The sequence below is a fragment of the Paramormyrops kingsleyae genome, chromosome 9 (genome assembly GCF_048594095.1).
Source record: "Paramormyrops kingsleyae isolate MSU_618 chromosome 9, PKINGS_0.4, whole genome shotgun sequence".
Classification (NCBI taxonomy): Eukaryota; Metazoa; Chordata; class Actinopteri; order Osteoglossiformes; family Mormyridae; genus Paramormyrops; species Paramormyrops kingsleyae.
The window spans coordinates 4,335,660-4,347,127 of record NC_132805.1 but is presented as its reverse complement, the minus strand read 5'-3'; the positions used below and the strand labels follow the sequence as shown (position 1 = coordinate 4,347,127).

Here is an 11,468-nt window from a genome sequence, read left to right as displayed (position 1 = left end):
TAATTTAAAAAGCACCCAATGTGACTGCTTCTCAATAAACGTTTTTTTTTTTAATCTTAGAATAGCTCTTTTAGAACAATTTGGGTTTCAATTACCACTTGAAATTAATGTTTACTGCGGTCACCCTACACGTTATGTAATAAAATGTGTAAGATTCAGGTCATGAGGGGTAAATGATCTGTATCCAAGGCTCATGTCATCACACAACCTACTTTTTAATTGATTAAAACAATGACATCACAGAAACAATATCAGGACCTTGTGCGTACAAAGACCCAAATGGGCCAACCTGGGTTAGGGGAAATGCTTCAGAGTTACAGCAGTTTCTCAAGAGATGATCCCAATGTTATGCACATAACACTGTCAGATTTATATATCATACGACTATTATTTAAAATCTAGTGTCCACTGAATTAATGGCATTTTGATCCAAAATGCCTTGTGATAAGACCATGGTGTGATAGAAATGAATCGACATTCAGCTATGAGGAATTTTTAAGTTAATCTTTCAGGAAAGAATAACATTTCACGGCTGCTGTGATAAGGACTAAAGCACCATCTCAGGAACAAACACGGCGAGTAGCACGGTGGCTCAGTGGGTGACACTGCAGTCTCACAATTCCAGGGCTAGGGATTTGCCCCCCCCCCCCGCTTGCCTCTGGCACTGTGTGTGGGTGGAGTTTGCAGGTTCTCCCCAGGACTGTGTGGGTGTGTGTACGATGCACTTCAATCGCAGCCAGGCCATTCCCTTGCCTCATGCACTATGCTTCCAGGGATAAGATTCAGGTTCACGATCTCATGCCAGATAAGCAGTTATGCAAGGTGGATGGATGGAGAGGTATGCTTGGATCCCACTGCCCAATCCCCTTCTCCACCCCTTAACCCTTGGATGGACTGTGTGGCTGCTAGCTTGGGTGTTTCAGTGCAGTCCTCAGGGGAGCCGCTGAATTCAAAGCCGTCGCAGTGTTTTGTAAACGTGTTAATTGGGTCATCTGGAGAAAGGACTTTTTGCGGGCGCGGTGACGTCTGGCCGCCTCCCTCCAGGCTTGCCGTTTGAGCTTCTGACTTTGCTCTGGCAGGTCACAGATTAGCTTTTTCCTCTTCTGGTATCTGCAAAGGTTAGTAATTAGCACGGATTATGGCGCTGCAGTGGCAAACAAACACGACATCACCGAGGTTGTGCAGAATACAGAATTCATGAATTGGGCCCCATTCCATTCATCAAATGAATTTGAATTGAATTGGCCACACCCCCCCAAGAATGTCGACTTGGAAAGACAGGAAGAAAAAATTAATCTCAAAGACATTCCGTGCAATCACAACAGTGATGTAATTTAATTTAGCAAAACATAAATACATAACACACTTGCTAGATTGTAGATGTATATACTGAGCTTGTGTTTAAAGTGTACTATATATTCGCATGATTATTAGAGAAAAAATGCGGTAACTTTTAGTCTATTCTATCAATATTCCTCTGCGTCCTCTAAGTTCTTTTCCATGGGCACATATTTTTTTATTTTTGTATATTTAACTGTTCATGTCCATTGGCAGATTCGACAAGCCTACGGTAGCTTTTCCTGACGGTTTCCACAGGTTATCAGAAGGATGAGGTGGTGAAAGTGTTACTTGCATCACTGTAACCCCACATACCTGTAGCATTTTAGTCACGACAAATGTATTGTCTTTTTTGTTACGGTTTGCTGATTAACAGTTTGTTTATTTTTTTAAACATTAAAAGCAAATGAATGTTTACATGGCAAAAAAATAATGAATTTTATGTAGTCGCTCCTATTTATTTTCTTTTGTGCAGAACAGTAAGTTTTGTCTGCAAGGCCAATCATAGTGTTATAGCAAAAAGCATCAAAACATCAAATGCAGTTATGCTTAATTCCAATACACACGACTCATAGTTCAATATGGTTACATTTAATTAGCAGAAGATCTTCAGAGGTTTTATCCTTTAGACTGCAACATTCTGGCCTGATTTTTTTTTCTTGCTACACTGAAGATTCTCTCAGCAGGTACAGAGGAAGCTGGGATAGCGAAGTATTTGTAGGTAAGTTGTGCAGGCTCAGGAGAGCTGGCTCAGGAGAGCTGGCTCAGTTTCCTTTCCAAAGGGTTTACATCCTCCGCTGAACATGGTTGACTCAGGCATATAACGACATCATGTGAAGCGTTTGTGACAGGTGAGGGATTAGTCTGACTTTCCATGCACAAAAGAGTTTGTGAAGTTTCTTTATTTGGGCACTGCAGTCAGTTTTGGGGGAAGACACTCTTTTTGTCCTGTGAGAAAATCCTTTATGGTTTAACCTCTTCACCAATACACAAATCCAACGTGAATCTTAGGTCAAGATTGGAAGCCACCTGGAAGAATAGCATGTCTTCAAATTTTGCAAGACGCTTCTCAACCAAGCTCTGGAGAATGGACGGTTGTTGCTGCTAGTCATCTTCATGACTATTCTGACTGCATGCCTTAATCTTCAAACACTTGGAATCACCAAGCTGGAAGTTACCAGATTCTCTACCAGCCACCTTTCTGTTACCTCCTCAAAAGGCTCTAGGGCCACACATAGTTCTCGAGTGATTTTATGTTGGATGAGAGTTCAATAGGGCACTGAAGCTGAGGAACCACAGCAGTTGGAATGTTAAGGACCAACATCAGCATCTTCAATGGGCTCTGCCAGCTGCGGGCACTTGCAGGTTGAAGTCTGTGACCTCCTAGAATCTCAGTAGTCAGTGTAGACTCATGGCACAAGGACACGTTTTTAAGAGAGCCAGCTACATCCAGGGCATCACAAACCACAAGTCGGAATTTCTGGACAAGACATGTACTTCTTTCTGGAGAGGAGCATATCATCTCCTCATCAGTGTTCATCACATGAAAAGCAGATGTGTCATACTGTTTGTCCTCTTCACTATCAACACCAGTCACATGTGGCAAGAGGGTAAATGCCTTTTGCAGAGAATGATATTAAGCTCTTAATGTCTTAAGCGGTTACTCTCATACATCTCTACCATACTGTACAGTATGTCTCCTGTTGAATCGCTGGCAACTCAACATTACATTCTACAATGCAAACTGTTAAATGACCGGTCATGCCAAAAAATGATGGCATAGATTGATTTGACCATAGATCCTCATAGATCCTCTGACAGGCAAATATAAGTGTCTTGGATCTGATTAATTAAATTATTTCTTTTACAAGCCTGGTGTGCTCAGGAAGTAGGTTCTAGGCGAGGTCTCTCCAAGAGGGCATTGTGAAGAACAGTTCAGCCAGCTGCAAAACCATAACAAAATCCTTATTTTCCTCAGTATAGAGGGGAAGGAGACCATTCACAATGGGTCACAATGCTGTCTGTCAGAGCAACCTGTTGACTATCTATTGGATCCCATCTAGAGCTTGACCTTGTAGCTTCAGCAGGTGAAGAATCCAAAATGCTCTGGTTGAGGTAGCCTGCAAAGGCACTGCTTTCAGGGTTTTCCAAAAGTTCAGGATGTTTCTTCTGAAAAAGAGAATAAATATTTGTTATTTTGTACATTTAGAAAAAAATGTATAGAGTACAAATACTTCTTAATGAATATAAATTAGACAGTTACTATAGAGCGTATATATTATTTTACTGCACACACGATAAGCATTTATTTCTACAGCAATTACTCTTAAATGCAAATCACTAAAACGTAAGACCATAACAAATCTTAACATCCATATAACAGCATCAAGAGAACAAAAGCAAACGGAGCCATAAATGAATAGCATTCAGGTAAAAGCTTGAACACCAAGCATTTTTACATATGCAGTTACTGTAGGTCTATGACATGAAATACCAGGAAAAAGATACTAAACACTGACTTTATCGTAAGAGGAAAACTAACTGCAATAGGTCTGTTATCATACCTGTAGATGTCTTTTGAAATTGGAAGTGGCTTTGATGGAACCACAGACCGCTGTGCTGCAGTGCTTGCAAACGGCTCTGTGATTTCCAGGTGTGTTTGTGGGAGACGGTTCACCGAAATGGTCACGGATGGATAGCTTCGTAGGTTTGCAGTGTGAATTTTCCATCTGGTGAGTGAGTCTGCTTTCAGATTGTTTGGCTCCATTTTGTAGACTTTGGGATAAGGAAGAGCATTGTGGGAAATGAACTGCTCTTCTACCATTGGTACACAACATGACAGTTATTTATTCTATAGGTGACACTTCAAAATTCTTTCACTCTAAATAACATGACATTTTATAACAATCGGTGTTTGTTGTGTATGTTAACATGTCTGTGTAATCGGTATTGAAATATTAAGCTGTATTGTCAAAATCTGCAATTCAATTCCATTTTAATTCTACTTCCTTAAATTCAAACTAGAATTGTAACCAAATTCAATTCAAATTCACAAACCAATTTGGAATTCGGGAATTTCAGGGCCATACTCATTTCAGTTCTGAATGGTGCACAACCCTGGACATCACACAGATGTGAGTAATATCGAGGTCCTAATTCGAGCAGTGAATGTACTCACAAAAATCTTTCTCCGCTGAGCTGATTTACAATAGTGCCCAATGTCTGTCCTTCGAAACGCAATGTGACCAGCTGTCACCCTGCTTTACCAGGCCCAACATGCATAGAGCCCTGAGTATTTTCCCAAGATGATACCCACTGAGTCCCGTCACACGGGCAGCGGGCCGAACGCCCCGGGAACCGGCGAGAGCTGCTCATACCTGCACCTGTCCTTCTCCCTGTAAGCTCGCTGCCGTTCAGGATCCGCTCGGATTTTCTCTCTGTATCTCTGCTGCCTCTCTCTGTTTGACAGCCTCCCTAAAATTGCACCAATCACAAAATCAGTGCCAGCCAGAACAGCTCTGAACATTCAGCATCATTGCACTTTCATAACATGTATTACATTGAAATACATAATGAAATACAATCCCACAAATGCATCCTATGAAATAGCTAGATGACTATACAGAATGCAGTGCTTAAGTCAAGAGAGTTATGCTTCACTACTCATAAGTACGGGAAACGAAACTATCAAGTTTTATTAAAGAAATTAGAGACCTTGAGCCTAGTTGTGTACGTATATGGTTTTCACCATAAATGCATTGTCAGATAACTCTTTTGTTGCGTGGTTGGCTCGCTCAGAGACTCTCTAAAGGGATGGAAAGTTAGGACAATTCCAAAAGTCCCCTTGTTTCTCTAAAAGACACTGGAGCATTATCAGATTGGTATGATGTGCTTTCATGGGGCTCAGAATCTCTAACGACCTTGATCCAAGACATCTGGACCAACTCAAGCACACCTACTTTGCTGAGCCACTGATGTCATTTCTCCAGAGACAGCCGATTGTGCAAAAGTGACTTCTTGGACCCCGACAACACAGGGCGATGCTAGAGGGACACAAGCTGTGGGTCCTGCGTGGGCTTCGTGTTCCTTCCCCAGCGCCTCCTCTTCCCTCCTAACATGTTCCTCGCTCACCTCCCACTTGATAAAAACAGTGTCAAAATCGACAGGTTCCTCTTTAATTCGGAGGTGTTCTGGGCCGGTAAAGAGCCTGGGGCTCCTCTCCTGCTCCTCGCAGACATCATTTCTGAGTTCCTGCTGCTCCACATCCTCAGTCACAGAAAGGTTTGGGCTGTGTGTTGCAGCATCTTCAGTCCGGGTATCTCTCCTGGCAAGTGCCCTCTCGCAAGGATCTGAAGATATAAGACATGGTACCTTTTCCTCCAGTGACCATTGTGTTTTGTTTTCCAAAACGAATTAAACCAAACCCTTTGTTTTTAAATAGTTACACCAGCACTAACCAATCAATAATCAACGCTATTCATGGGGAATTACTAATTAATGTTAATAACACGGGGTTCCTATCTCATAGCATACCACCAAAAAACGTACTTCACTATAACTAATTACTCACTGAAACAAATTCTGTATTTATCACTGACATTAAATAATCCTATATACTGCGTACGTAGTATCATGTATGTCACTGCATTCTTGTCGGACTAGTGTTACAAAAATCAAAACAAAACAACGGCGAACTACTATTTCGATCATATTAATCATGTTTAACTGCAAGGAATACCTTCATTCACATGCATTATAGTGCCGCTATATGAGTGAGTAACTCACCCGCAAACTCCCTTTTCAGTGGCCGCTCACAGGGGGGATCCCCAGCCCCGCGGGCGCGCTTTGATCTCCCGCGCGCACGCTGCCTGCCTTCGCCCTCCGCGGGGGACCCGAAGCGGGAATAGCAGGCGGCCTGTGGGTCGCTGTCGATGTCGCTGTCGCTGTCGCTGTCAGTGTCATCAATGTCATACTCCCGTGACATCCTCAGCTGCCGCAGCGCCATGAGCTCGTCTTCTGCCCTTTCCAGCTGCATCTTCAGTGCGCTGTTCTCTTTGTCCCTTTCGGCCACTTTCATTTCATACTCCCGCATTCTGTTATTGTTTAATTTGCAAAAAACCGTAATGACAGCTGTGATCGCCTCTTTGACCGCGTCTTCGACTTGGCGAAGGTCTTCTTCATTAGAAAAATAAGAATATGCATGGCATGTAGTCATTTTGCAATGTCGGGAAATCACACGTCTCCTCTTAGCAGCCGTAGACACAAAGATCTTACTCGGTGGATTTTCTGTGTGACGGCGCTGTTCTGTAGATTATTCCCATCTGAATCTGTCTCCTTAGCAGATCGGGCGTATATTCATCGCAGGTTTTAATGCTAAGAAATATATGTAGCACTCAAACACGTCTAGTTGAATTTGCGGCCATTATTGTTCAGTACCTGGAAAACATATAGAACCTCTTCCGAGAGTCAAAGGTCTGCATGATGCGTTTCACTGACATCTTAGCGCCCCGTGCGGTTTGCAGTGTAAGCAACCCACATCGCAGCAATTATATGTGTGTTAACGAAATTTTTTTTATTATTTAAACCAACGCTACATTTCATAGAACTGCCTGTATAAATATCCTATAGTTAGGGTGTCTTATTCATAATAAATTTTTTAAAAATATTTTTTTATGTTTTATTACGTATCACATATGGCACTCACAATGCACACATCACAACAGTAAATGCTAATATCATAAAAAGTAGAACAATAATTTGAACACGTTGGTTTTAGCCCCACATATAAGAAGGCCAAAGACGTGTGCCAAGGTCTCTGTGGCGCAATCGGTCCAGCGCGTTCGGCTGTTAACTGAAAGGTTGGTGGTTCGATCCCACTCAGAGACGGGTGCTTTATTGCTACTTCTCCTTGGTTTAAATGCGTTTAGCTTTGCTGCTTTATTCGTATTTTATATGTTTTGAATACCACTAGAATAATAACTGATAAAACGTCTTTATTCTCATCTTAATTGCTGATATCTGTCATTTTATTACGTACGGCACGTGCATCTGCGGTGCTCCTCGGGTGGTCGTGCGTCTTGGAGAAATGATGAGTAGACTACGTATCGGGAAATGATGCTGTACGAAGTGATTTTTAAAATTTGCATATTAAGAGTTTAAAACATATCACAACTGGTCACGTTATGTCTGCACACTGAAAATTACGCTATATATATATATTTTTAAACGTGTAACGTTACATGGCTGTGCGATTATGGGCTGCAGGGTCATGGTATATTGTTCAATGCATGTTCACATTCAGTGTTTACTTGTTGCCAGAGCTATTGCGGGCATCTACTGTTTTACTGTAAATATTAACTAATTATCTGTATAGACAGCTAATGACATTTATTTAAAGTGCCACGTAGAATATTGTAATTTATGAGCCCACCTGAAACCTATATAACAGCTGTTAATGTTTGTAGATATTTCCATGTCATCACTGTAGCTGAATACAAAAAAAAAAACAAAAAAAAAACGTGTAGTAGCTTAACTAACAGTGTAGTATTGTACTCATGAGTCTGCACACTATGTATATGTTGGTACTTCATGTACTGTTACATAGTTATAACTATTGTTATTGTAGGAAGACACCCAGCCATGCCCCATCATCCAGGACACAGGTGTCAGACTCCAGTCCTGGGGGGCCAGAGCCCTGCACATTTTTGGGTTTCCCCTCATTTAACACACCTGATTCAACTTCTTGTGCTAATTACCAGAAAGCAGTTGAGCTGAATCATTTGTCGTGGAACAGGGAAAGAACTAAGCTACACAGGGCTCCGGCCCTCCAGGACTGCAGTTTGACACCCCTGATCTAGGAGGACGCCCAACCCTGCCCCATCCTCTGTGAGGACGCCCAGCCCTGCCCCATCCTCTGTGAGGACGCCCAACCCTGCCCCATCCTCTGTGAGGATGCCCAGCCCTGCCCCAACCTCTGTGAGGACGCCCAACCCTGCCTCATCCTCTGTGAGGACGCCCAACCCTGCCCCATCCTCTGTGAGGACGCCCAGCCCTGCCCCATCCTCTGTGAGGACGCCCAGCCCTGCCCCATCCTCTGTGAGGACGCCCAGCCCTGCTCCATCCTCTGTGAGGACGCCCAACCCTGCTCCATCCTCTGTGAGGACGCCCAGACCTGCCCCATCCTCTGTGAGGACGCCCAACCCTGCCCCATCCTCTTTGAGGACGCCCAGCCCTGCCCCATCCTCTGTGAGGACGCCCAACCCTGCCCCATCCTCTGTGAGGACGCCCAGCCCTGCCCCATCCTCTGTGAGGATGCCCAACCCTGCCCCATCCTCTGTGAGGACGCCCAGCCCTGCCCCATCCTCTGTGAGGACGCCCAGCCCTGCCCCATCCTCTGTGAGGACGCCCAGCCCTGCTCCATCCTCTGTGAGGACGCCCAACCCTGCTCCATCCTCTGTGAGGACGCCCAGACCTGCCCCATCCTCTGTGAGGACGCCCAACCCTGCTCCATCCTCTGTGAGGACGCCCAGACCTGCCCCATCCTCTGTGAGGACGCCCAACCCTGCTCCATCCTCTGTGAGGACGCCCAGACCTGCCCCATCCTCTGTGAGGACGCCCAACCCTGCCCCATCCTCTGTGAGGATGCCCAGACCTGCCCCATCCTCTGTGAGGACGCCCAGACCTGCCCCATCCTCTGTGTTAATACAATGTAAATTCGCCATACCTCACATGTTTTTGAATGAAAGCATACACATTAAAGAACACCACAGTAATTAATGAGGAGGCAGTATGCAGCATACTACTCAGCACATTCCATCGATTTTACGAAGTTTCACTACAAACTTTCATACACCTATCACGATCGGCAATTAAAACGCAAAACATACAAAAGACTACAAATTTCCTTCTATTTACACCAGAGCTCCGCCGTGTGGCTGTCATTGGGACTGCAGTATACCGATAATTATTTATTATCCACGGCAGGAGGGAATGAGTTAAATCCATTCCAGTCGGCATAGGTTAGTTATTCTTTTTGGTCGAATAGGGAACCTAGGAGCTGGTCTATGCCGCGTTGGTCGGCAGATGGCGGCCCACGTGCCAGATCCGGCCAGCATAGAAAAATATTTGGCCTTTCCTTTTTTAAAAAAATGTAAGATGGTATCTCAAAAAAGCTATCTGATGTAGACAACTATTTACAGAAATGGTTTATTTAAAAAATAAGTCATTCTTAAAATAATTTATATTCAAACAAAACTTATTTAAATAATATAGGCCTAGCTGCAATATTGTGCGTCTGTTAAACTATGCTGGCCGCTTATTGAGCACTGATGGAAAAACTGGCCCGTGGCTGAAACAGCCGAATCCAGTGGTTTTAAAATTCTCATTAGGTTAATTTGCACTTTTATTCAGAGTGACTTTTAACCGTTTTAAAAGCACGCAAAAGTTATCTACAGAAACTTTTTCTGGGAAAATTGAACCCATAAGCTTTCTGCAGGATTTAAATTAAACAATTATCACAGAATCCTATTATCATGGAAATTTGTGACGCAACTACCAGAAAATGTACTAGCATATATTTTTTTCCTATTCAGAATCCAGTTATCTGGATTCTGGTCCTTATGAAGACAATTACTGGTGAATTAGCCGTCCACCTAAACTGCGTTACCTGGGGGTAAACCTTAGCGTCAATTAAACGCCAGATACACACACACGGTATATGCTGGCATCTACCGTTACGTTTCACGCACATTGCACATTGCAGTATTCATTTTCACCACAAGAGGGAAACATATAGTAAATTATGAGATAGTCTCTTTACGGAGTACTTTAACATTTTTAGCTGAACATGTTCACTTTAAGCTATGCATGTGCTACGCTTCAGAAGATGTCAGAAGTTGTCTGTCTTTTATCTGGACCCTAAGTCTGTAATAAAGGTTTGATTGATTGTTTATTTGATTTATTGATAGGCTAAAGCAGAGAAATGCAGAGAGAGAGAGATTCAGAATCTTACCCAACAATGTGAAATACATACATATATGCATACAAGAGCAAATATTGTTGATCATAATGTTCATTGTAGCCTTTTTAAACAAGGCAGAACATTGACTTATTATTGTATGAGTTGAGAATCCATTTGCTAGAGCTACACAGCGAACGCATGAACAGAAAGGGCTGGTGCACTGATGTGCTCAATGAAATGGTGACAAGAAAGCAAATTTGTTTGTTGCAAACAATCACAGGGCCTTCACCTTGTTCTTCACCTTAATGCGGCAGGTGCTGTGTTTATCGGGGGGGGGGGGGCAGTACTCCCCCAGGCCTGAAGGTCTTTATCGCTCCAGCGGCTGCCAGTCCATGTTTTAAAGTGTAGTGACCCGGACGCTGAAGCGAAGTGGAGGAGCTGTGGGCCAACAGAGGCCGCGGGTGGCGGGGGAGGGGGGCAGGGGGAGGGTTGTGGGGGGGAGTAGTACATTCAAGGGTTATGTTTGTGGCAGCAGAGAGGGGAAAATGTGAGCTGGTGTATTCAAGAGGGAATGCGGTGGAGGAACAAGAAAGGTTTAAAAGTGTGCATTAAAGGGAATGGGGCAGCTGAAGTGTTGGAGCATAAAATACACCCCCCCCCCCCCATTTCTTTCTCCCTGATTCTTTCTCTCCCCCTGTTGCCAGGCCAAACATAAAGCAATGGCAATTTGTGCAATTTCACAGCTCAGCAGTTTCCTAAAACCCTGACAGGCCCCGCTGTTGAGAGACAGAGGCTCGGACGGTTATGGCGGAAGGGGAGCGCAGAATAAGGAAGGGAAAGGGCAGTGAGGGATGAGGGAGAAGTGGGCAGGGATGAGAGGAGACAAAAGGCAAGGTGGACTTGGGGAAGGTGAGACAGGGGAAGGAAAGGATTGGCTTTCTGAGGAGACGGAGAGCCGTATAACGGAGGTGGATTGCAGACAAGCAACAGCACATGGGAAGCAATAAGAAATGTTTCCCTTTTGTGGTGAACATCGCCATCTTGGTTTATTTCGTCATCTCTAGATTATGGAAAGTATTATGAAGGCTGAATCTAATTTCACCTCTGAGTAGCCATTCGAATTGAGCTTAGAGTTGAATCTGACGCAGAATGACATTGAATCCTTCTGTTT

General features: G+C 43.8%; 1 protein-coding gene and 1 non-coding gene across 4 annotated transcripts; one reads left to right on the top strand and one right to left on the bottom strand.

Moving 5' to 3' along the window:
* Positions 1 to 191: 191 nt before the first annotated feature.
* On the bottom strand, positions 192 to 6,823 carry LOC111838373 (uncharacterized). Of its 3 annotated transcripts, none has more exons than XM_023801264.2 (5): positions 6,124 to 6,821; positions 5,298 to 5,687; positions 4,716 to 4,812; positions 3,903 to 4,067; positions 1,312 to 3,507 (listed from the first exon to the last, which is right to left on the bottom strand). In XM_023801264.2, the coding sequence occupies exons 1-5, from the start codon at positions 6,551 to 6,553 to the stop codon at positions 3,384 to 3,386; spliced, it is 1,206 nt and encodes a 401-aa protein (XP_023657032.2). In that variant the 5' UTR covers positions 6,554 to 6,821; the 3' UTR covers positions 1,312 to 3,383. The 3 variants fall into 3 exon arrangements, with proteins under 3 accessions (XP_023657033.2, XP_023657032.2, XP_023657031.2); XM_023801263.2 differs by having other exon boundaries at positions 3,903 to 4,113; positions 6,124 to 6,819; XM_023801265.2 differs by lacking the exons at positions 1,312 to 3,507; positions 3,903 to 4,067 and adding an exon at positions 192 to 1,110 and having other exon boundaries at positions 6,124 to 6,823.
* A 326-nt stretch (positions 6,824 to 7,149) lies between these two features.
* trnan-guu (transfer RNA asparagine (anticodon GUU)) lies at positions 7,150 to 7,224 on the top strand. Its single transcript has one exon. It is a non-coding gene; the product is annotated as a tRNA-Asn (tRNA).
* Positions 7,225 to 11,468: the final 4,244 nt, after the last annotated feature.